The sequence below is a fragment of the Hippoglossus stenolepis genome, chromosome 4 (assembly GCF_022539355.2).
Source record: "Hippoglossus stenolepis isolate QCI-W04-F060 chromosome 4, HSTE1.2, whole genome shotgun sequence".
NCBI lineage: Eukaryota > Metazoa > Chordata > Actinopteri > Pleuronectiformes > Pleuronectidae > Hippoglossus > Hippoglossus stenolepis.
Genome location: NC_061486.1, coordinates 5,371,111 through 5,396,295, shown reverse-complemented (window position 1 = coordinate 5,396,295; position 25,185 = coordinate 5,371,111). Strand labels below are relative to the sequence as shown.

General features: G+C 42.9%; 1 protein-coding gene across 3 annotated transcripts in view; it reads right to left on the bottom strand.

Moving 5' to 3' along the window:
• The window catches only part of cadm2b (cell adhesion molecule 2b), a 144,262-nt gene extending 120,062 nt beyond the window's left edge, over nt 1-24,200 (bottom strand). For all 3 annotated transcript variants that reach the window (XM_035153492.2, XM_035153493.2, XM_035153494.2), the window contains exon 1: nt 23,818-24,200. In XM_035153492.2, the coding sequence (XP_035009383.1) occupies nt 23,818-23,878 (61 nt within the window). In that variant the 5' untranslated portion in view covers nt 23,879-24,200. The remainder of the gene's footprint in view (nt 1-23,817) is intronic.
• Between the last annotated feature and the right edge of the window lie 985 nt (nt 24,201-25,185).

The following is a 25,185-nucleotide window of genomic DNA, read 5'->3' as shown; positions in this document are numbered from 1 at the left end:
AGATTTACCAAAAGCATCATGTGGGTTGGTCAGCGTACGGGAGAGTGTGTAGTTCTGGAAGAATCTCCACATCTGCTCGTGCCCGTTTCAACATTACCATTTTAAGAAAATGCCCGTATTGTTCTTAATGTTCTTTGAATCACTTCCACAGTGACAGATGTATGAAACAAATGTGCCCGTCACGGGGAAAGTGCATTACGGTAAATGTATTTTTACAGAAACGTGCAGCTGGGCTTCCCGGTAAATCAATTTTAGCCTTAAAGTTTCTCATGGAGGAGAGGTGGAGGGAGAAGGTGTAATGCGATCACATCGTCAAATATCAAATCATCATCAAATAAATCCTTCCTGCCAGTAGCCTTAAGGAAATACTAAAGGTAAAACGTGCTTGATGAGATTATAATGTAACATGAAGGAGAATGTGAGTACAGATGAAGAAGGCTGCTCCTCTTACCGGTGCCATCTTGGTTGAAGTGGTGGGAAAGGAGAGGATTGGTTCGTCTTAATGTAAGACTCGAGAAATCTCCTATTTATACTTTTATTTCACATTCTCATCTCGTACTCATTTGTGACGATCTGCTGCTATAGGAAAATAATTTCCTCGCCGTGGGATCAAGAAAGTTTTATCTTATCTTATCTTACAATGTGATGGGCTACTTTTCAATATAAGTTATTATATAAATAATCAACAGCTTGTGTGTTAAAGGACATGAGAAAGACTTTCAAATAGAACTACTGTAAGTGGAGGTCATTGATTTATGAGCTGGATTCTCCCAACATCCTGTGCTTCAACAAATTACTTATTATGGGCGGACGGCATTGATTCATACAGACTAATATTCTTCTTGCTGCAGCCACATTGAACAATATGATGATCAGTTATCAAATCATTGACTCATTTGGATATTTCTATTAAAATGTGTAGATTAAAAGGGCTCATATTGTGTCACATACATGTTCTGGGCTTTTACTATCAGTAATTACTTGCAGGACGTCAGTAGGTTCCCTCAAAGTATGAAAACAGTCACTCCGGACCTTTTCCCTCAGTCCGTTCGTACTTCCTCGTCCGTATGATGTCATCTTGAAATCGCACTCTTCTCTCAGCCGGGACCAGTCCAGCCTCCCAACCCCCCCCCCACCCTAACCCCTGATTAACACCACATATACAGTAAAACGAATTGTTTTGATAGGAAATCAAAGGGTTGCCTGCTCGACTCTACATTCAGACAGGAAGGTTGTGATTAATCGAGTGCGGTATCATTATGCACAACCCAGCGCCGGGCAGACCCACTGCTGCTGCACTTTATTCAACCTGGTGTATAAATTTAAAGACCATACTGTACTTACAAGAGATTAATTCACTTGAGTTACATTGACATTAGCACAACGAATTACTTCAGTGGCTTTTATATTTAAAAGGTTTCATGTCAATGATGCTTCCAGACAAACCGCTGTTTTTCCCGAGGTGTGAAAAAAAACATTGCAAGCAACTATTAAATAATCAATCAGTCTAATTACTTTTGCTGTTAAAGTCTCCCGCTCCCTTCACTTTCATTAATGTCATACATTTAAAGTATGGAGGGGGGGGAAAAAAAGCTGCTTTATTTTGAAACACCTTTGAGGATTTGCTGCAACTCTGTGCTTCTTTATATCAAACATCTGGATCTACTTTACACTGTTCATTCAAACCTTCCAACAATTAGAGGTTCACTCAAAAGAACATTTCATTTCAATGTAAATTAGCCGTCTAAAGGGTGTTTAAACAGCACATCTTCAATTACAGAAATACTCAGAGCTCTGTGCACAAATACTTTAAATCTCAACATTCAATGTATACACACTGTAGCCATTTATTCAGGGATTGGGCCAGTATTATATAATGGTGAGAGAAATTACATCAAAAATAACAGGACAGTGAATAATTCATGTTTTCAAGCAGAAACGTGCCTCTGGCGGCTCTCTGTTCTTTAGAGAGATGCGTTATTTTGTTGAAGTATTAAGCCAATTATTGCACACGATTCTAAGAGCCGGGCTCTTTGACTTCCTGACAGCGTATCACAAGGGCTGTTTCCATGGTTTCTGTTAATTCATAGTAATAATGCATCAACTTATTTCCCTCTTAAAGCAAAGGGTTTGAGGGCTATTTATAATTTGCAAAGGCCAAAAATGTGAAAACCTAAGAGCGCACACACCCGTCTACTTGAGACTATGAGTCAGAACGAGTTGCATTTCATGCAGTAAATGTAACGTCCTCTCAGTGAATGTCACATCACTGTCAGGTACAGTATATCACACAGCAGGGGGCTCTCTGTGCAGCAGGGTGAGGTCAATGTCACCACGCTGCGATGTTGCATTCAGGCTCACTCTCTGCTCTGGGAAATTTCAACATCATTCCCCCGGACTGTAATACAATTAATGAGAACACTGCTTTCACTTTATAGAGATGCAGTTTTAGACACTTTGCGAAAGAGGATATCTTTCTTTGCGGTAGATGATAATAAAGTTTAACGAGAGTCAGAGATTGAACCATCCACAAAGTTTTTATTTGGTCAGTGTACGGCAATAAAGACGCCCTGCGAACATGCTCTTTAATGTATCCCAACATTTCAAATTGAATGTTTAATGATTCCAGTGACATGGAAGAAGGAAAAAGATGCATAGTAATGAGACTGTATTCTGTGTATAAATATATAAGTGGCAAAAATATGCATCTTTAAAATATATCATGTTTTAATTGTGCATAAAGAGTGAAACATGTTCCAGTCATTTGACCATAATCACTGTATAAATCAAACAAAGCAACTGAACTAATCTCATTTAAATAATGCAAAACCTCCAATGTCTCAATATTCAATATTTCAATATTTTAAATCTCAATACATTTCCTTAAGTATATCCTGTCTGCATAGTGTACATGTGTATATCATTACTACTTTTATATTCGTTTTTACTGATGCTTCTTATTTTTACTCTCCCCTGTTGTAACATGGAACATTTCCTCATTATGGGACTAATAGTTTATCTTTAAATTATCTTATCTAATATTTAATAAAGTAACGTCGCCTGTAAAAATGTTCTTGTGATCGTTTTGGATATTTGTCACCATTAGCTCAGTAGCTCACTCTTCCAATGACACCAACCCAAAAAAAAAAAGTACAATGCAATCCCATGACCCTCAGTGAAGCACATGCTCCTGATCCAACGTGCACCAACCTTAACACCATTCTCCGTGTTCCCTCTGGTCTCGCAGGGAGGAAATGACAGTGGGTTTTTAGTTCCAGCGTGAAAATCCCCACTGGATCCTGTCAATCTGGGATAAATTTAACACAGCCTTTGTAAAGCTAAGAATACCTTGGAAACCCATATTTCCTATTACTGCTCCTGTGTTGCCACTGGCAAAAGGGTAAGTAATTCAGGATCAGCCCTGTGCAGCGTTCAGGAGGAATATCTAAAAATACCCTGATTGTGTTTCACTGATTGTGTTTTGAAACTACGGAAAAGTGGAGCAGAGAGAGAACGGTATGAAGTCAGACACCATTACAAGTATCATCCGTTATACTTGCACTGTGCACATTATTACTTTTTTCATCTGATGAAGCCCAGTGCACAAACTCTCCACTTCCATTGGATGCATTGAACAGACGTGTAATGCAAACAGACATGAAACCTCCCACAGAGCTTTAGACCTGATCGTGCCGATTACCGTCATCAGAGAAAGAAATTTAAAACTCAGATAAACTAGAATAACAGTTAATCCAATGTGGTTGTGTTCTTATAGTGGAATTGTTAAAGAAAAGAGGAAGTGGTCAAATAAACGCAATTATTAATTTGTCATGAACAGAGCCCAAAGCTGTTGAAAACCAAGATTTGAAATAAAAGAAATGTTGAAAAACGCTTTATGTTGCACGTTGTAAAGTGATAATAACTTCCTGGATCCTCCATTAAACAGTGTTTGTGTAATGCTGCTAACTAACAGACAAACAAACAAACAAACAAACACACAAACAAATGCAAATGAAAACAAAACCTCCATGGTTGAGGTAAACAAACAACCCAACAACAAGGGGGCTCCAAGAGCTCATACCTGCGTAACAGCCGTATCCCAATATGATGCATTAAAGTGAAAGTAAATTCCCGGTTTATCTAGATCTGCTCCGTGGGTCATATATTTTAAATAAAATCAGTAGAGTAAATTTTGTGCCATTCTGCTGACTAACAAACAAACAGACAAACCCTGATTAAAGCATCATCTCCCTGGTGGAACTAACTAAATGTTTGCCCGTTTGGTTGAATGGGAACAATGATGAGGAAACGCAGTTAACCACATTAGCCGTCTCCGCTCTCGGCACCTTGATATCCGGCAACAAAGAAACCTCATTCACTCCAGATATCATCATCTGATCTGTGTCTGAGCGTCTTTGTAGGGGAACACAATGCATGTTTATGTAAATGCACACAACATACTGTTATCGGGGCGACTTTTAGGAAATGAACAGCGTACTATCTCCTGCAAACCCGGTAGAATAATACAGATAACCTTTAATACAGAAATGGAAAAATATGCAGAGCCCATGGTGGAGTAATATTGCTTCACTTGACCTGGGACCTTTTTTTTCACTATCACCTGGCTCCACCTACGTTATTTGCACATCCAAAATCTGGGTAAAAATCAAGATAAGCAGAAGCACTGAGGCAAAGAGCCGTGAGAAGATGTCGTCACCCAGAAATCACATCCACACGCAGTTGAGCCGTAGCATGTTGTAGCTGGTGTTGTTGCATTATGTCCACCTGAGCACAAGGGAACTAATAATGTGAGCTGGACTACAGTTGCTGTGATGTTTATCCAGGTTGCTCACACGTGGACACACACTACGACACACAAACACACACACACGTAAACAAACAGCCGCTGCAGCCGTCGTCCACACGTGCAAACACACACACTGTGTCCTCTGTCCAACTCAAGTTCATTCACACAGATGAATTCCACATGTGGTTATTAATTGTGTGGATATTTGCAGTGAAAAACAAAACTTACATAAATGCTCATCCCCTCTGTTTTCACCGAGTGTCTTGTTGGTTTGTTTGTTTGTTTGCAAAACCAAGAAACCAATTTCCAGTTTGGGAGCGAGGGAAGAACCCATTTTCTTACTCAATGTTTTATGACAAATAAATAATGTAGGATATCAGACCACTTGCTTTTTTCCTTTTATATTTCTACATTAAAAAACGAAACAATCTTGTGCAGGGTTGTTTGGCCTCCGCAGAGGTTTAGTGGTGTGGGACTCCAACGTGCTGACAAGGTATGGTAATGGTTGCATCATTTCCTGTGCTCCTGCCGCTGGTGGAGGTCGCTCACTGTGATGATTTCTACAGAACATTCTCTACTGTCTCGTACTTAAGCAACTTCCTGTTATTTCACCTGCTTTTTACTTTCCGTTAAGCCTTATGAGACAAATTGTGATATGTGAATACGAGCTATATAAATTAAATTTGTTTGATTGACTGATTGATTGAGCTCTACTGAGTTTGTAGTGTAAGTGCATTATTTTTCTTTTGGAACTCACTTGCACGAAAGACAATACACAGGAATATCAGACTTAAAATAGGAATAAGGATGAAAAAAGATGATATTATGGTTCTACTGATATTATCGTGAAAGTAATATTTCCCAATAGTATCGCTGTTGTAGTACAAAGTATTTTTGTGGATGAAAACCATGAAATAAAATTTGGTGATTAATTACCAAATGCAAGTTTAAAAACTAAACCAGATGTCGTTAAACTGACATCTTTTAATACGACTCGTACTAAAACAGCGACTGGTTTGTATCAGACAAGCTATCAATTTGTTATTTCAAAGAAACCACAGGATTTTCTTCGAAAACCCTCCCCAGCACCAGTCCCTGTTCTCGATGACCATGTGGTGCTCTGTTGTGAAGGAGCATCAACAAGCTGAGTGTGACTCCAGTGTGACTCCAGTGCTCCCAGCAGCGCTGTCGCATTTTGAGCGGGAGGCAAATATTTCCCCCTCGTTAACTGATTTCTTTTAACAGTTGCAGGGACATCCGACGGCCCCTCCATCATCCCGACAGAGCAGAAGACTGAGGGCGATCTACGCCGACGTGAAGTAATTCACGCTGAACACCATCGATAACCACACGTTCACCGTGCACCTGCCCGCTGCCCCCGTCCCCCAGCTGGTAATTCCAGTCTCCAGCCTTCGGGAAAAAAATTAAAAAAGGCCACACGAGAAGTCAGACTGTCCGAAGGCAAAAGGAGTAGAAACCTAATGGAAATCACCTCAGCAGCAATCTCCCTCTGATGTGTTTGATTGGCCTCGAGCGAGCGCACAGTGCAAGTCCGTGCAGAGCAGGAGGAAGGTTTGAGTCCCGGTGTCACGTTACAGCTAAATCCAATTCATAGCAAATGGTTTGTTCTTGTATTAATCGACATTGCATGGTTCTGTAAAAGTGCTTTGTTCAGCAGATCGTGGATTGATTGATTGATTGATGATTTCAACTATTGCTTAGATTTACAATATACACACACACACACACACACACACACACACTTCAATACTACTCCCTTCATCTCTGTCACATATTTTCTTTTGTGTTAATACTTTAAACAGTGACCTCACTCCTGTCGAGGGGAACAGGCAGAAGATGTTGCACCTTGTTAAGCTCTATGAGGCAGAATGTGACTTGTGAATATGGGCTGTACAAATACAAATAAACATTAATTGAATTGATTTGTGGTCAAGTTGTTTAGAACATTTTAACAGTTTGATGATAAATCCCACCATCATCAAAACAATAAAGTCAAAATAACACAAACAGACGGTAAAAGCAGATAATGACTGAATTTGTGCAACCCCGACTCTCAAAATGACAGAAAGTGCAACACAACATCTGCTTCGATACGCCTCTATTTTTTCGAAGCAATGTGTTAAAACCGCAATTGGCTCTGCTTTTTGAAAACTTTCTTTTTTTGCTCAGTAGAAATTCAACATTATCTGTCGCGCACTGACCCTGAATTTGCTCCCGAAAGCTGCACTTAATCACGGACAAGCAATTTTTACACAGCCGTGAATTCGGTTTGTATACAGTATCTGACCGGATCATTTTCTGCCAGTGGAGACCTGCGCCGGGAAAAAAAACGACATTATACTTTTAGAGACATCTGCCCTTTGGCCAGTGTAAGTGAACTCAAGCCTCCACAAAACACAGTCCTTGTGAACCTGTGAAAATAACATCCAAGTCTATTTTTTCCCCCCGCTGCACAAAAGCCTCCTACAAGTATGCGTCCATTTGAAAAGTGACTGCCGGCAGCTTTTCACCGAGAGTCCATATGGTCCCTGTATTTATGGGGTGATGAGGCCGGCTCCTGGGGTTCAGAGTGGTCATTATCTGGGGGATGCTGCAGCTCCAGTAGTTAAGGTCGCCTGGTGCACCGGATGTCCTCGCACTCCTCCAGTACTGGAGGATACTAAATGTGTAATCATCTCTGAGCCCACAAAAGGCCGGGGTCTATCCAGACCGGCCATTACAGGAGCTTATTGTGGGGTCCGTCCTGGCTTTATATCCTGCTATTTTAGCAGCACAATCCAAAACAGTGCATCCTTCCTGTGGCTGTTTTCTCCCAGATAGCAGATACCGCCGACTCCGGTGAAGGTGGGAGTCTTATTGGGCTCAGGATTGATACAGAGAGCAAAACTATTGTGTCTGCTCCTCTTGCTGGTCGCACTGTTTCTACGGTTACCCATTCCTGGTGCTGATTACTTTTATTTCACAGCATTTGACAAATAACTGCATTTTGTTTGTCTGTTAGTTACCAGGATTACTCAATAACATACTGGACGAATTATCATAAAACTTGGTGGAAAGGTGTGTTTTTTTTCCCCACCTTTATTTGCATTGCAAGATTAGCATTATTTGCCATTTTAACCATGTCACATACACAGTATCATCATAAACTCTGTGTGCCTGATATTTTCAATGAATTATTATCACTGTATATTCCAAGAAAAGGCAACAACAGTTTGCACAGGAGCTTAAACGATTAGTCTATAAATCAATCAGTCGACTAATAGATGTTCAGGAACTCTGATAATCAAATATTCACTGAAGTCATTATTCAAACAAAACCTCAACTGGGTTTCTTGGGAGTTTTGGCCTCGTTTCTTCGTCACCTCTTAAACTTAAAGGGGACATAGCATGCCCATTTTACCACAAGTTGATATGGTTCCTTGGGGTCTTAATGAAATGTCTGTAACATACTTTGGTCAAAATACCACAAGGATCATATAAAACAGCACCTTTTTACCCTGTCTAAAACAGCCCTCCACAGAGTGACCTGTTTTGAGTGCCTGTTCCTTTAAATGCTAATGAGCCAGCTCCCCCCTCCCCCCTCTCCCCCCATGATTTTAAACAATATAAATTACATATTTTATATGATATAAATTATCAAATATGCATCCCATACTTTGTATTCCCCTTCTGTTGTCCTGGAGTTTTAATTTTCCCAATCACATAATTAAATGTCCCCCTCTGCCCATCCACTACAAGCACACAAGCAGACAGACAGAGAGAGAAAGAGAGGTGGGGGGGGCTATGAAGACCATCATTTACCCCCGAACCCCGACATTCAACGGGTACAACAACAAGCGGAGAAAGCAGAATCGCGGGCTGACCTTATATATACAGTCTATGGGGCTGACCAGCGCGGAGAAATGCTCGTCCCGTGTGAACAGCCAGGCGGCTGCGCGCTTGAGAACAGCGCTGCGCTGCCTCGCAGCGGCGCTTCCGCGTCCGGTGTAAACCCGGCGTAACGAGTGGGGGGGCTCTGTGTGTTTGTGCCAGTGTTACAGTAGTGCTGAACACTGCGGAAGTCTTCCACACTGCTGGCTGTGTGGCGTTGACACAAATTCCAGCTCACGCATGGGAGAGCGAGCGGTCGCGCCCGAGCAGCTGCTGCAGCCTCCCAGTCCCAACGATCCAGACAAATGCCACATGTGAGTGAATCGCGGGCTGACCAGCGGAGAAATGCTCGTCCTGTGTGAACAGCCAGGCGGCTGCATGCTTGGGAACGGCGCTGCGCTGCCTCCGGTGTAAACCCGCCGTAACGAGTGTGGGGGACGGTGGGGGACGGGGGGATGAGGTGGGGGTGGGCCAAGGCCATGTAGGGAGACTTCCAGTGCCTTGTTACGACACAAAACCCAGGAAGCTCAATCGAGTCGCTCAAGCATGACGTTTCTGACTTAGAGGAACCATAACAAAACGTGCAAGTGTTTTTTTCCCAGAGTTTTTGGGTTGGTAGACATGCCAGATACCCACATTAACCTGTAGAAGCACTAACAAAGTGGAATTTGCATGCTATGTCCCCTTTAACAATTAATTGACTAATTAGAAAAATATAGACTGCAGATCAAACAATCTCTGAAATGTCATCTCAAACAGCTCAAAAGAAAAACACTGACATGTCTGTGATGTCACCCTCACTGCTGCCTACACCTCTGTCAGCTGCTCAGATAAAGAGTCACACGTTGAACGAGTGGATCGACTGAAAGGTGAAATCATTTTTTTTTAAATGACAGAAAAACTAATTGACTGCTTTGCATAGACATGGAGACATGTACAGTGAGATTCTTATCATCCAACAGCACCTGGGTTAACAAGTCTGACCTGTACGTTTCCTTTAATCCACGTATCGACCGACTTCACTTCGATTGTATAACTGCAAGAAAAGTAAAAGCAAAACATCTGCGGTGCTTTGATTTAGATGCTCAGACAACAAGGTCAGTGAATTAAAGAGCTTAGCTGCGTCTCAATTCAGGGGCTGCATCCTTCGGAGGCTGCATTTGAAGGCAGACTGCGTCACAGTCCTTCAAATGCAGCCACCGAACGCGTCCTTCCATCCCTGAGAAACAAAGGGTGGATCCTTCCCAGCCCGACATATCCCAGGATGCATTGCGCTTCAGTGACGAAACATTTTTCAAAGAGGTAAAGGCTCCGACAAGCGACGAAGACGTCTAATGCTTGAGTGTCACGCTTCATCTCTACCGAACAGCTGACGGTTCACAGGTAAATAAATAAATAAAACTAAAAACAAAAGGCATTAAAAACTTTCTCGTCATGTTCAACTTCAGCTCTGTTGCTAGGCAACAGCAATAAGGGCAGGACGAGCTGGTGACGCCGATCACAGAAAGCATCCGTAGACCAGACCGTCTCATTTGGGTTCAGCCTTCACGGTGTACGAGGTGGTCACCGTGGGCCGGGTAGACCGCGTCCTTCGAAGGATGCAGCCGCTGAATTGAGACATTGCTCCACATCAATATTTTCCAGCCATTTAATCAAAGTATTTATTTAAACATATCTAAACATTTGCAGGTATTGACTTAACCTATGCCAACTCTCACAGAGACAGTTAAATGAACTGACCACAGGGGACACAGTATACACCCTCTATTCTTTATTTTAGTACACATGGTCAAAATCGATGCCGAGGCTGCTGCTGCACAGGCGAGTAAACTCCAGAGTTTTCCATCAGTTCAGCTAAAATTATAAATACAATTCTAAAAATAATGCAGAAATCTCCCCTCTCTCACTGCTTCCCCAGGCCTCCTGCAGGTTATTTTTAACTGTGCACATATGTCCGTTGTCTAAATGGCTCCCGAAGTTGGCGTTTGTTTTTTACCCATTTCTATATGTTTAAACTCCCTCGACGCACAATGTGTGATGTTCGGACCGAGTGTTCCCTAAAGACGAGGAACGTTTCAATTCTCTCTGCCTGTGTGGACACAATTATAGACGAGCAAGACATTCACCATCCTCCTATAGATTTTGATATTATAAACAGACTCTGATTGATTCGTACTTTCAGCTCTTTTGAGCCTTTTAGACTCAATGAGCAGATCTCTAGTTTCCTGTAGGCTGTGAAATTACTTTTCTTACCTCTGAACATATATTTCATGTCACTAAATTTTTAGTACTTATATTATTTACCGTGCTTAAAATGTATTTTTCGTGCTGTCATCGCATCCTCTGCCACCCTGCATACATGGCGTAATATGATTGATTATTGTGTCTTCCCGTAGAATGTACATACAGATAGACGACATGACAGCTCCTGAAAGTGAAGCCAAATGTCTTGGTCGCCCCCTGGTGGCTGGCTGCAGTATAGGTCATAAACCCTGCTTCCTCAATGCAAGCACATGGGCAGGGATAACAAAATAAAATGCACATTTAAATTAATTATTTGATTCTATACAAACGGGCTGAACCATCATGACAGACTGATTGGTCGAGCATGTGAATCGTTCCCCCCCGATTGCTTCTACGCAGACTCTGGCGCCAAATGACGTCATTGCCACAAGATGGCAGTATTCATACATCTACAATATTTTTCCTTGAATTCTTGAGAGTGGGTGGGAGCGGAGACATTTATATACTGTCAATGTGTCTCACCTGCGCCATCTAGAGGCAATAAAATTAAGCGTATGGATTTATACGTGGTTTTAGGTATTTTTGGGGACTTTGGGTTAAGTTAGTTCTTACACATACAACATAAAACAGTTTCGATCTAAAGTAGAATTGAAGAAGACAAAGTGTGAGATTCTGTATGATGAGGGTATTTCCATTCTCAGGGTGGTGACTGTACTTGCACACCTGAAGCTTCAGGCCTGCCAAAGTAAACGTGACTGAAATAATAACAACGCTCGAGGGTTTGAAGAAACTTTTCCCGAACATGACTTGAGCGAACACGCCCTCAGAAAGTCACATTCATTGCAGCAGTCGGTGGAAACATTCCCCATAAAGAGTCTTTAAAGAGGAGGTCATCTATCTGTGCTAATTGTAATGCTCCACCGAACACAGGGAACTCATTGAGACTCGGATTTATCTTTCATTTCCTCTCAAATCCTGAGCCTTCTTTTCTCACATAAATCTGTAAAGGAAAATAGATTTTTCCTCTTCAACCCTAAAGTCACAGCGAAGCGAGTGAATCAGGGAGAAATCTGTGAAATGCGCTACACCGTCCCACATGTAATGGTTTAACCTTTATTTTAAAACTGCATTAACCTCTTTTACGATACTCGCTTGTAGCAGGCGAAGGAAATGGCAGAAGTATCTTGCATTACACTACGGCAAATCTCTCTTGCTTTTTTTTTTTAGTTTGTGTGGTTTCCTGCTTCACACCTTCTCTTGCTCTCCCCTGTCTTGCTCTCAGCTTAGCGGCTTTAAGGCTTTTTTTTTTTTTTTCAGCAAAGCATGCTCTCTGGCTCCGAGCACTGGCATCTTCTGCATCGGTATGCAGCTCCCGTGCAGACTGCTGATCCCTCTTTATGAGGACATGAGTTTCAATGCTTTTATCCCCCACCTTCACTTGCAAATATGCCTGCGTTCAGTATCTACACTTCAGCTTTATAGACCCGTGGGAAGCTTTTAAAGAGGAAGTCAATAAAAACGGTATAAACATGCATGAGCTTAAGTTTTGTGCTTTTTGTGTCTTTATTCCAGAGTTCGGTTTGCGGGACAGCATCGCGCTCAAGCAGGGTTGGAGAGCAAAATCATTTCTCAGTTGATACCTTGCAGCAGAGGCTGAATTTTAAATATTTTCTGCTCTTACGTTGCAGCAATGAAACTGAATTTATTTACTATTAAGTAGAAGAAAAAACATTTTCCAATAAATTGTTGCATATATTTTTCTGAATACATAACTCTCGTGGTGGAAATTTTAACATTTAACATTAGCAGATGTGATTAGCATATAAATACCATCAGTGAGTGAATGTAATCCATTACAAACACAGAACTGCTAAGTGTATGTAAAGTATATCCTTTATTTATAGTGGACATTATTCATTGGGCAGACTCATCCAAAACTCTGCCACAGAACTTATTGATTTTCTATATTATTATCATACATTGGCAACAGGGTGTGATATGAATGTGTTTATGAAATATGGGCTTTAGCATATACTATTATATATGTGGCTTCCAAAAATAATTATATGCAAAACATTGCATATTGATGCAGCAGTGAACTTTTCTTAAAAACTGTCGAGAGCTGTTTTCGAACACGACGACGTGAAGATGCAGAAGTTGCCTTCAGACAGTCTATGCATTGGGAATTAGTCGACTGATAACTACGAGGAAGTTTGCTCAGCGAAATTGTCAAATTTAATTGCTGTAGGAAAATAAACAGGTTAGACAGGAGTGATTTCTTTTTTCTTTTTTTTGCTCTAAGGCGCATAAACAGTCGCTTTACTAATATTGCAGCGAAAACAACACTGGGGAGTGGAGGAGAAAAACCAGAAGCACATGGGAAGATGTCCTGAAATACTCTGAAATACTGCCAGACATGGAGACATTTTTAATTAGCCTCATCTTTGTTACGTTTTACAGTGTGTTCCCCTTTAAGTTGGCATGTTTTCCCCACACAAGTTCCCGTGGGTTTCCTCACAAATGTAGAGATATACTGTAAAGGACTGGAGTGGAGACATTAAATCGCCTTAGGACACGATGTCTGTGTACGATGGCCTCTGTGATGGACAGGTTGGCTGCCTGCGTTCTGCAAAATGTATGCTTGGGATCCACAGCTCCTCAAGACCCGGAGAGGGGGGTCAGCGAGCGGAGAATATAAATGGTTTTAATTCGAGCCCTGACAAATAGTTATTGGTCTTAGCAGGTTTATCTATTCATTTTCTACTCAGGGTGTTTAATTGCCTATCGTGCACAAGCAATATTAAAACACTAGGCCATTAAAACACAAAACATTAGCAATGGAATGAAAAACTGCGCCGGCCCGTGATTTCCTGCTTACAAGGTCAATGAAAATGCATGACTTATTCCAGCGAGCTATCAAATTTCCAAAGATAACAACAGAGTGTCCTTTATCTGGCGCTCAGATGTCCTGCCCGACTGCGGGGACTTTACGAGCACAGGCGCACACTGGTGCAAAATCCTGTTCCCCGTGTGAGACTGATGGAATTTCTGTGTTGACACATAAAAACAGGAAACATTTAAAACCTCAAAGTCCAGGACACAGTCGCTCCCAATGCAATTACATCTGCTGTGTTGTTACCATTTGGAATACAGACGCTGTTTGCTCACTTTGTTGTTCCAGATTTTTTATTCTAAATGGGTCATATTTCCACTGTTATCCATCAATCTACTCTCAATAACCCAAAAGAACAAGGTGTTCAAATGTGGTATTTCAAATGGATGTAGTATTGAGACCCTTAATTCAGTTCCTCCTTTAGCAGCTTCATGTGCAAGTCTCTGAAAGCTCTGCACAGCTGGATTAAACCATTCTTCCTCCTTCATCAGATTGGGAGGCGAAGCTGCAGTGAACGTCGTCGTCAGGTCTCTACTCGGATGTTCGGTGCTTTAATGCTGAGCTGGAAATTAAAGCTGAATTAAGGGTCCGCAGAATAAATTTAAATTTTTAATTTTAATAAATTTGCAAAAATTTGGCTTTGTGGTCAAGTGATGGGCAAAATACTAATTTCAGTCACTTACAATTAAATCTGCTACAAAATAAAGTGAGCTGGAAGTGAAGAGGCCCGAGCGCTGTGTGTGGGGTCTTCACTCCCACACAGTCCCACTAGATGTAGGAAAGCAAAGCTATAGAGAGAGGGTCATCCAGAACCAGGTCGGTGGTTCGATCCCCGGTTCCTCCTCCAAAGATAGTGAACCCCACGTGTGCATCTTTTCCACTGTGCCGACAGTGTACAGATGCAAATGCAACTTGTACTGCAAAGCGCATATTATAAATACAGTTCATTTACAATTAGACATATCGGTTCATGAGATAAACTGACACAACAACTACTAACCAATATCACCACAACAATCACTTCACCTCTAAAACAGAATCATTTAGCTCTCCGATATGCAGGGACCTCTGAATACTGTTAAGAAACGTCTTATTTGAAAGGATAATGGATTATTGTGAGAGCAGCCCAGCAGCGATGAAAAGGAGTCAAACAAACAAACAAACAAACAAAGGTTGACAACAGCTCATCTGGAACCTCTGCTCCTGAATACCGAGGCTTTACAGAGATGAAAGAGGAGGAAGAGGAGGAAGGTTGTGAGAACTTGACACGCCTGCCAATCGCCACATCTGAATGAAAAAACGCAAACAGCCCCGAACAAAGGCTCCACAGTTTGTTGTCAATATTGCAGCTTTTGTTTGTGCCTTGGCAGAAGATCCTGACATAACTCAAAAACAAGCGCGGCCGCTCCAGGTCGGGCTGCCAGGTGTTTGGTTGCAGTGCGATACCCTCAGATAGTCAATCACTCTTTCTGGAAGCCTCCCAAACATGCACAGCAGACACGGAAAAGAGCATCTATTATGGCAACCGCACAAAGACGCTCCCGGTACGTCACAGTTAATACGATGCACTCAGCATCTCTCTCTCTCTCTCTCTCTCGGCTGCATTAATACACTGAGGTATTTTCTCAGCAGAACAAGAAACTACTTTTGTGATGACGTGCGATATTAATCGAAGAAGCGTTTAAACAGACAACAACAAAACAGAGGTGACTTCTGGATGATACGACATCTTCCTCCGAAAAAAAAACATCACCCGCCAGGTCGTGCTCCGGTGTATCGTGTCATATCTGAACAGAAAAATATTAACTTTGTTCATGTAGACTCCAGCGAGAGGAGAAGCAGGAGATCATCACACGGGCTAAATGAGATTCAGAGGCTCATCCAGCGTCGGGCACAAAGCCCACTTCAGCAGAGATGAGGGCCAAGAGAGATTGGTAAAGGTCAACACTGCAAACGGGCATAAAATGAAGTATAGGCTTCATTTCGGGCGCAATACTGAAATGTAGGGAATGCAGAAAACTCACAGAAGAGACAGTTTCACACACACACACACACACACACACACACACACACACACACACACACACACACACACACACACACACACACACACACACACACACACACACACACACACACACACACACACACACACACACACACACACACAACGCAGCTGAATCTCGATGAGAAATGCTCTTTATTCCATCCTCTGCAGATTCCACTAAAAACGTTTGAGTAAATTTTTTTCCCTATGTGTGCATCTACATATGTTGAGGACCTTTAACTCTTCGGTGGTGATTTACATATCACATTTGTATCACAAAAACTGTGAAAACACTGCAGTATTTAGACAGTAACACATCAGAAGAAGCTCCTGAATCCATTGAATATTGTACAAAAAGACTAAATTCAGGCTGTAGTGTTCAAAAGCATAATTCTCAAGCTTTGGAAAACTCTTCTTTTCATTTGTATTATTAGTTTGCAGAATGCAGTGTGTTGCATTGTGAGCACGATGAGGAATGACTGCAATAATTCACTAATATGTTTGCAAGGTTAACAGAAAGTAAATCTTTGTCATTTATAAACCTGAACGACAGGAGGTTTGAGGATCAGTCTGCTACGGCAAACAAATGAAATGTTAAGGAGCTGCTGCTAATTTCACCCAGGCAGGTAAACATTAATACATAATGTTCAGCAGAGGCCAATATATCATTTTGTCATTGTTAAATAATGTATATCTATCATTATAAGTATAAGTAATGGATATTATTTGAGAAAACAAACAGATAGACCTGATTCATTCTATTCCATTAGGTCTATTTTCCCTTTTTCCCCATATTTCCGAGCCACTGTTTAGCAAAGGATGCAACAGGAAGTGAGACTGCAGTGTTCTGAGATATATGTTCCCTGCATTACAAATCTCCAGTTATTTTACTCCGACAATCAGCCTCCGTTCCCTGAGGGTTTGGATCAATATGGTTGCAAACGATAATATAAAATCCTACCCCGACAATGAAGTCAGCCTCCTGCAGGTGTGCGCCTCCACACGTACAGCAGCTCTCCTCGGGTTGTAAATGGAGGCGCCGCTGCTGCTTGATGACATGACAAATGAAATACTTATGGCTCTCTGGGTGTCGGCGTCGTTGGCGAGCCACTAATGTTTGGAAATATTGAAATCGACTGTGTGGGATCATAGGAGCACATGTAAATTCTGCTCTGTGATTTCCACTTTAAGACGTGAGAACAGCAGGTGGCTCTTCAGGAGGCCGGAGATCGGGGGTAAGCGGCGCTTTAACCACTCTCCAGCGTGACCAATTGTGGCATTAAGACTTATCAGGAGTATCTGGAGACGGTGCTTCCTGGCAAGTCGAAAAAATCTCTCCCGCTCAAAAATAGGGCAAAATAATCTTTAATGGTGTAATTGGCCTTACAGTCTATCAGCTTCATTGCTGAGCTTATGCCCACTCCGAGAGGGCATAGTGTGTAAAAGTGCTTTGACAAAGAGCATCGCAAAGGGAGACTGACAGCACGTGGCGCAGTCGGGGCAGCGAGCAGCTAATCTTTAAGCCCATTCCCCACTTGTCTGAGCACATTTGCCTCTGGCTTGAGGCTTATCCCTACAGATGTATATCTGTCAACAAAAACGCAAGCAGGGCAGCAGAGGCTCTTTTGGAAAGCGTTTGTCCCCTTTACTGGATTATTCATTTGCGATAGTACACAGCAGCACGACTCCAGAGCCAGCACTTGGCAGCTGGGAGACGTTCTGCAGGGATAAGCTCACCCTCAGCAGAGGGGAATGGGTATCCTTGAGTGTAAACCACCTTCCTGCCATACCTTGCCTTCGGCTCAGCCAGCTTATTCCTCATGCCAGATTATTCCAACCCACAGGAGATGCGCCCATGCATACATCTCCCAGGCTCCCTGTGTCTCACAATATGTGACAGTTTGGGGGTTCACTTTCACCAGAGCCCAGTATCTGCTATTCCTTCTCAGACATTTTCAAAACAACCAGATCCGAGGTGAAACAGAAACTCCATTTTTTACATATTGAAAATGCAAAGCGGTTCACCCACTGCCGCCCTATAGAACCCTCGAAATGACAAATTCACTCTGGATTTTGGACAGTGACTCACATCGCTGTCCACTCTCTGGGTTTTGTGAAAGCTGCAGCAGGAATCGGGGTTTTTAATGGTAGAACGGTGACTCCATGGTGAATTCTATACTCGGCCACATGAGTTCTGCCCCAGACGACTGTAGGCTGCACATTAAAGCTCAAAGGAGTCACGCAGATCCTCGATTTTAATCCTGATCCTCTAAACTTTTGCTGTGTTTCATTTTATCTTTATATATAATGAATCTTTCTGTTGTAAGCTGATTGAATATTGGTCTGTATGCATATGGTCCCGACTATGTGCACACAGACAAGATTCAAATTCAAATACATTCAGTTTATCCTGCTTATTTGTTGAAATTTCCATCCTGATGAATGCAAATGAAAACACTGACATAATTCAAAGCACTTTATATGATGTTATGCACGTGTTAATATGCATGTGTACATTGTGCATAACATTACTTTTGGATATGAATTCCAGTTCATGTGTTCAAATATGCAAAAAAGATGAAAATAGAAACACTGGAATATTGTACCAATGTCATTATTGACACGTAAAAAAATTCTATTCACCTAAATGACGTTGCAGACAGATCAATATTGTTATGTTTGTATGTTTGTGATGCAACTTTTCAATTAGGTTTGGTTGAATCCTGTACTACAGTTCACGATTTGTCCACAATATCAGATCAACGATCACAGCACGAGTCCAGTCTTAGGCTAATATTTAAATGAAATATCAAACGTTGTACTTTTGCATTATTAATGGCAAACCTCAATTCCCTCCCTTATCAAGAAAGACATTTTTCATTTACATTATGAGGGAATTATTCATCCTCAACCGTGTGTGGTTACCTGATGAAAAAAAAAGAAGAAGAAGCCACTTTCATTTATTCTCCGCTCTGTCCTCATTACTGCATCACTTGCCCTCACATGTTATGGTCAAACACACACCGCTGCTTATGTCACCTGCAGGTTGTTCTGGCCAAGATGTCTGACAAGATCAGAAATGATGAAAGGCTCCTTGGTCAAACAAAAGAAAAGTTCCCTCGGCGGTATGGGGGCTTTTTGGGGGTTTCTGCGAGAAGGAAGGTGATGAAACACTTGAGTGGAAGGAATGTGAGGCCAACAAAGAAAAACGTGCAGATCATAAAACTTACATGTCTCACACAACCAGCCCAGAGGTCTGCAGAGCGATGGAGGAGAGCTGCACCACGTGGCTAATTAGCATTACTAGCCTGCCTGCCACCTTAGCTGCTAACTGGCTCTGACAAGTGTGTCAGGTGTCTGCGTTTAGTGAAATATGTTGTGTTGACTCTGGTCTGGTGATGCACCAACACTTCAAAGAGTGACACAAGTTCCCACTGGTGCACATGTGGGACAACGGGGACCTCACATTCAGAGCAGGAGCACACACACACACACACACACACACACACACACACACACACACACACACACACAATACCATAGATGTACAGCAAACTACACATAAGAATTAATCCACTGGGTCACTACAGCACATTAAACATTTAAGCAGTGTAGCGCTCCATGGACTGCGGCTGCAGATAAGAGTGCAACAATGCATTTAAGCAAAATACTATAATGTAGTTGTTCTAAGAAGGATGAGCCGGCGTGAAATGACTCTCAGCATTACGGAGCACGAGGAAAGCTGCTCAGGCTGAAGTCTTGCCTGCAACTTTAACTGCAGCGTGTGATGTGGCGCTCGGCAATTTAACTGTCGATTAGGCCGCGATCACACAGAAGATGCATTTACCTTCTTTCCTGCAGAGGAGGTTGTGTTGTCAGTCTCGTTTGTGGGTTTGTTTGTCTCTTAGCTAGCTTGGCACAACGTCTGGAAAACTGTCGAAAATCTGATGAATGGTTAAGCAACGGATTAGTCTGCAATTTTTTAAGAGGACCTGTTAACGTTGCAAGATAGAAAACTGGATGTTTGCCAAAAATTACTACTCTTACTTGAATTTCTTTTTTTTTTGTATGTCTGCATCTGATAATTTACCCACCTTTGTGTATGAAGCAGGAGACCTTGATCTCAGTGCAGATTGGAAAAAGAAACTTACATTTTAAAAACAAATTGGGAGGCTGGTGCAGACCTTTTGGAGGCGTGCACTCTGGATGACTCCTAGTTTTTATTTGTTTCATTCATTGTTTACCTGCTCACATCCTCTAGTACTCTATAGTTTCTTAGATGCAGACTTTTGGGGCCACTGTCCTGGGAACGGCTAGATCATGTGTTTGAAGTTAAGCCACACGGCATAAATATTTAAAGTTGCCCTTGAAGTGGCCACTATCTTAGCAGAGCTCTTGGACAGGATGATACAACTCTCTCTGCGGCCTGTTCTCTCTGGCAGGATGTCATGGACCAGAAATCTGTTCCAACAAGGGGCAAGCTCGCTGCTGTCCACTTTTATGCTCACCACTATTATGTCAGCTGATGATGCTGGGAATACAATCCTACGCTTTACCTTGGCAGGTATGATCTTTTCAACCCACCAGTGTTGTATCCGTAAGGAAAGAGGAGTCACATTAACAGCCCTTCAGAATAAATCCAATATTTTGCATGGTGGAAGGAACAGATGTGAACAGACGGCGTTTTTTGCAAATTCAACCTCATCCAACTTAATGGACAAATATACAATAATCCTAGTGATGTTTTCACTGGTGTGTTTTATGTAAATTGTATGAATTGTTGTTTTCTTTACACTAGAACGGGCCCTTTATATTTAAATACTTTATATTTTGTACTTTTGTATATTTACATCAGGAGCGGGTCCTCTCTACGGAGGCCGCCATCTTTTTTTAGCCCAGACTGGACAAACTTAACACCTTTTGAGTTTTTATGACAACTGAAGGTTTCCACAGGTTCTCCTTCGTGTTTGGAAGGGGATGGTGAGGTGAGGGGTGTTCAGCTGCAACATGCAACTTCACCACTAGATGTCACTAAATTCTACACACTGAACTTTTCACGGAGACTTGCCAGTGAAGGCGTCTGTGTTGCTGCAGTTCGCGTTTCACAGCTGTTCAACCAGTACGACACATCATCGATAAACCTGAGCTAACCTATCTATGTCACTTTGCTCAGCTTGAGGCTTTGAGTATGAACATATCAGGATGTGCACATTTCAAAATGTTTGCTAATAAGCCGGTTCAGGTTAAATACTAGCTTTCCATGTTTATTTTTGTAATTCATTCAGGGCTAATAAGGATATAACAGGTAGAGTGCTCTCAATGCACTCGGGCCAATTTAGTTCATCTACAGATGACGTGCAGATTTATTTTTGTAGCCCAGTGACTAATAGATTAGTTGATCAGTAGGTTTGATTTGAGCTGACCGAGATTTTCTTTTTTTGACTGCGGCCATGATTTATAGATGGAGCCTTTCAAACTGTCCCCCGGCGCACAAACAGAAATATTAACAGGAACGATAAATTGTCAAATGTGAGCATAAACCAAATCCAGCCTGCTCAAAAACTCAACGTTGAACTTTTTGGTATTTCTGATTTGCATCTCAAATCTTAATATTAACATTTGTAAGCTATTCAATATTCTGAATATTTAAACTTCACCCTAGATAGAAACATCCAGAAAGGCCAAAAACGTACATGTGGCAGTCATGAAAACAATCGGCCTGTTGCCAACCAACAAACCTTTAGAGCTGGACTGCAGGACTGTTCCATACAAATGAACGTCTGTTGTATTTAAGCTGTTGCCAAACAAGTTCACACAGAGCTGATTAATCCTGTCAGTGGCAGGTAAATCTCTCTGTGTTTCGCACTATAACAGTCTTTTAAATCTGTTGTCTGTGGTGACATTTACGCACTGCACAGCAGTAGCAATGCTTTTTTTTTTTACATCAACCAGCAACGATTGGTTTGCCAGAGGCGAAGAGGGAAGCCGACATAGCAATGGAGAGTACGACAAGAGCCTGTGGAAGCATCCAAGAAAAAGTTTTCTGATGCCGAAGTTAAAAAAGAAACTGTTCAGAGGAAGGATTACAGGCTAAAAAAAGAAAGATCGTTGGTGATGGGGGCCATGACGTGAGGAGGATGTGGCTGGATGTGTCATCAGGTCACAGCTGGATGTGCACCACTTGATGGCATCTCAGGATGGGCAGATCAGTGAGATGTGTCGGGGGGGGGTACCTCCCAAAGTGAGAGACGGATGAAAACAACACACATCAAGGCGAAAAGATGATAACATTTTCCCTTTGAAACTTTAAAAAGGTTTAAGGTTGGAAAGTTGTTTCTGATACACTTTCTTATTTGTTGAAATCAACCCGATAGTCATCAATAGCTAATGTCGTCTGTAGATAAAGTCCTCGTCTGTCACTAAGCGACCTGTCTGTTCTCTCACTGCACACAACCGAGGTCTTCAGCCGAAAAAGACGTACACATCTGAAGCAGAGACGATAGACAGGAGTTAGCGACCAGGTCACGGAGAAGTCGGCTCGCAGCAGACTGTGCTCCTTCATGTGTTTTGTAGGGGTGTGGCTTCACAAGAGGGGGTGGGATCAAAGTGTAGCCTGCTCCTGCTAGCTTTTCAAAGATTACCAACCCGAGCTTTAAAAGAGACACGTACAGGTCAGTGATATTTGAAACCAATACGTTCAACTCGGTGGATCAACATCTTGGATGAAAATGATTGAATTATGAGTTTTGGATTGTAATGAAAATCACAGGCGCAGCCATACAGAGACTGTGACTTCAGTTTTCCTGCTGATTCAATCTGTGAGACCTAAAGCACAAATACCTTGATTAGAATAAACACTGATGGGTCACCGCTCACTTCTACTGAATCAGCAGAGTCCAAACACCTTCCTGCTCATGTGCTGTGGGACAAGATCGTATTGAGTTGGTGTGAGTGGGGATTATTTATTTATTTATCTATCTATCTATATATTTTAGAAGCTCCCCCCTCTCCTCCTCCCCCGTTGAAAGCGTTATGTATCTGCGCACTGGTCGCCTACAGGGCGGTGGCTGCGCAAGCATGTCCAGGAGCGGGACGGTCTGTGGGGAGTCAAGGAGGGGGTGGGGGGGGGGGGAGCAGTGTCATGAGGAGACACCGATGGATGATGCTCCATGGCTGCAAGGGAGGCATCACTCACAGCACCTTGTCCCGGCAGCACAACTTCCAATGCGCCGACTTGATGGCACGCAGGGGTCAGTGGATGCGACCCTGTTTGGAGAGCGCGTCCCTGTGCGCCACAGACCAGAGCGCGAGAGGAACGCAGCCACCACCTCCGCGACTTTGTCATCTCTGCAGAATCACTGGTTTTCATAAAGTCGTGCGTGAGACCGGGGGCTGCACACAGACAGACGCAACCGTGCGCGTTACAGAAACGATCCATTCAATGACACAGCTCTCTGGCAACATGACAATACGCACGGCTGCTGGAAAACCCTCCGGTGTGGACCCCCCCACACCGCAAATACACACACGACTCATCCGCAGCCTCACGCCTCATCTGTCACTTCACACAAAAAGGGAGGGCACCGTGCAAGTTGTTCTCCGGACACGCACGCAAAACTTGTGCAGCAGCCGCATTCTGCTCCACGCACAATTTCAACTTCCCAGGCATTCCGGCACAGCGCGTGCATGGGCTCCGGCTGCAGACAGCGGAGCACAGCCGCTGCGCAAACACGCATCACACGCAACAACACACACACACACACACACACACAAAAACACACAATCAACTCTTATCTGCGTTGCGCACTTGAACTCACAGCATCGCCACATTCTCATCCTTTTTTTTGTTCACTTTAACGCAGCCACCACCTTCTCTCTCTCCCCCACCCCGCACACCACGCCCGTCTCCCGGCCAGCACCATCCAGCGCCCTCACCTTTAAAGACGCTTGCGCAGAGGCTGTAAAGGATGAAGATCAACTGCTGCTTGACAATCATATTCTTCTCTTGTTCTCCTTCACAGTCGTGTGCGTCGACACTCCACTCGGGGTAGCCTCTGTTCTTCCTCTCGTCGGGACGGACTTATCCAGGTAAACGGCGCAGTTCTTAAAGACAGACCGGAGTTACATTCATGAACTCTGCCTTCTTCCCCCTTCAGAGTCCCTGTGTGTGTTATGGTCGCAGATCCGGGCTGGCGAGGGGAGCAGGGAGGACTGTGGTGGCGGTGAAGACAGGACGGCAGAGATGCTCGTCGGCAAAGTGCAGCTCCTGCCTCCCTTTATTGCCTTTCTCTTTGACTCGCTGCAGAGAGCAAGAGTCCCGCCCACGCCTTTTGACTAATGAAGACGCTTCACCAATGGAGAACACCTAGAAAGAGTTGTGATCTGTGCTAAACTGTCCAAACATCACACCCCGGGACATCAGGGGGATCACATCCTGCAGGAATATAGTGACAGTTCGTGCACATGCTTAATAAACATGGAGACACTTCACTGATGAAGAAAGAGTTGTGATCTCTGCCAAACTGTCCAAACAATCACACCCTGAGAAATAAAGGTGACCACAGTCTGCAGGAATGTTACAGTCCATGCACATGCTTAAGAAATATGTGAATATGGAGACGTTTCACCAATGAAGGACACTTAGAAATATGATCTCATGCTAAACTGTCCAGACACTCACACCCTGAGACATAAGGGTGATCACATTCTGCAGGATTATAATTACAGTTCATGTATGGTTATAAAAATATCATAATATATTATCTGCAGGGTCAGAAGGGGCTGTAATTGGGCCCCACACCCCCCATTCGATAGGGCTCTAAAGGGAGCGCTCAATGAAGCTGTCTGCTCCGTGTTTATTGTCGCTGTGAGTCAACTGTTTGTGCAAGAATCACAATGCCAGTGATTTAATGTATTAAAATATGCCCACAGCCAGCAGAGTCAATTTAACACTTTTAAACAGTTCTGAACAGCCGCCCCTGAGCCATAACAGCTCCGTGAACAGACAAACACAAGCCTGCAGTCAACACGAGACAACTCCAAATAAGCGCCACTGCAAAAACACTTATTATCACATGGGAAAAACATTTACGATGCATACCGAGTGTCTCACTTGAGCTGCTTTCAGGCCTGCACTGAACTCTGGAGATCCTCCGGATATTTACTGGAGGCGCTGTATGTGTGTGAATGTCCCAGTGAGAGCTTCCTGACTTTCTGTGGACTTTCTGCGGGCAGCCCCCCCCCCCAAGTAAGAAGTCCACAGAATGTCCGAAGGAGCCATGGTGAGTACGTGATCTCCGCAGT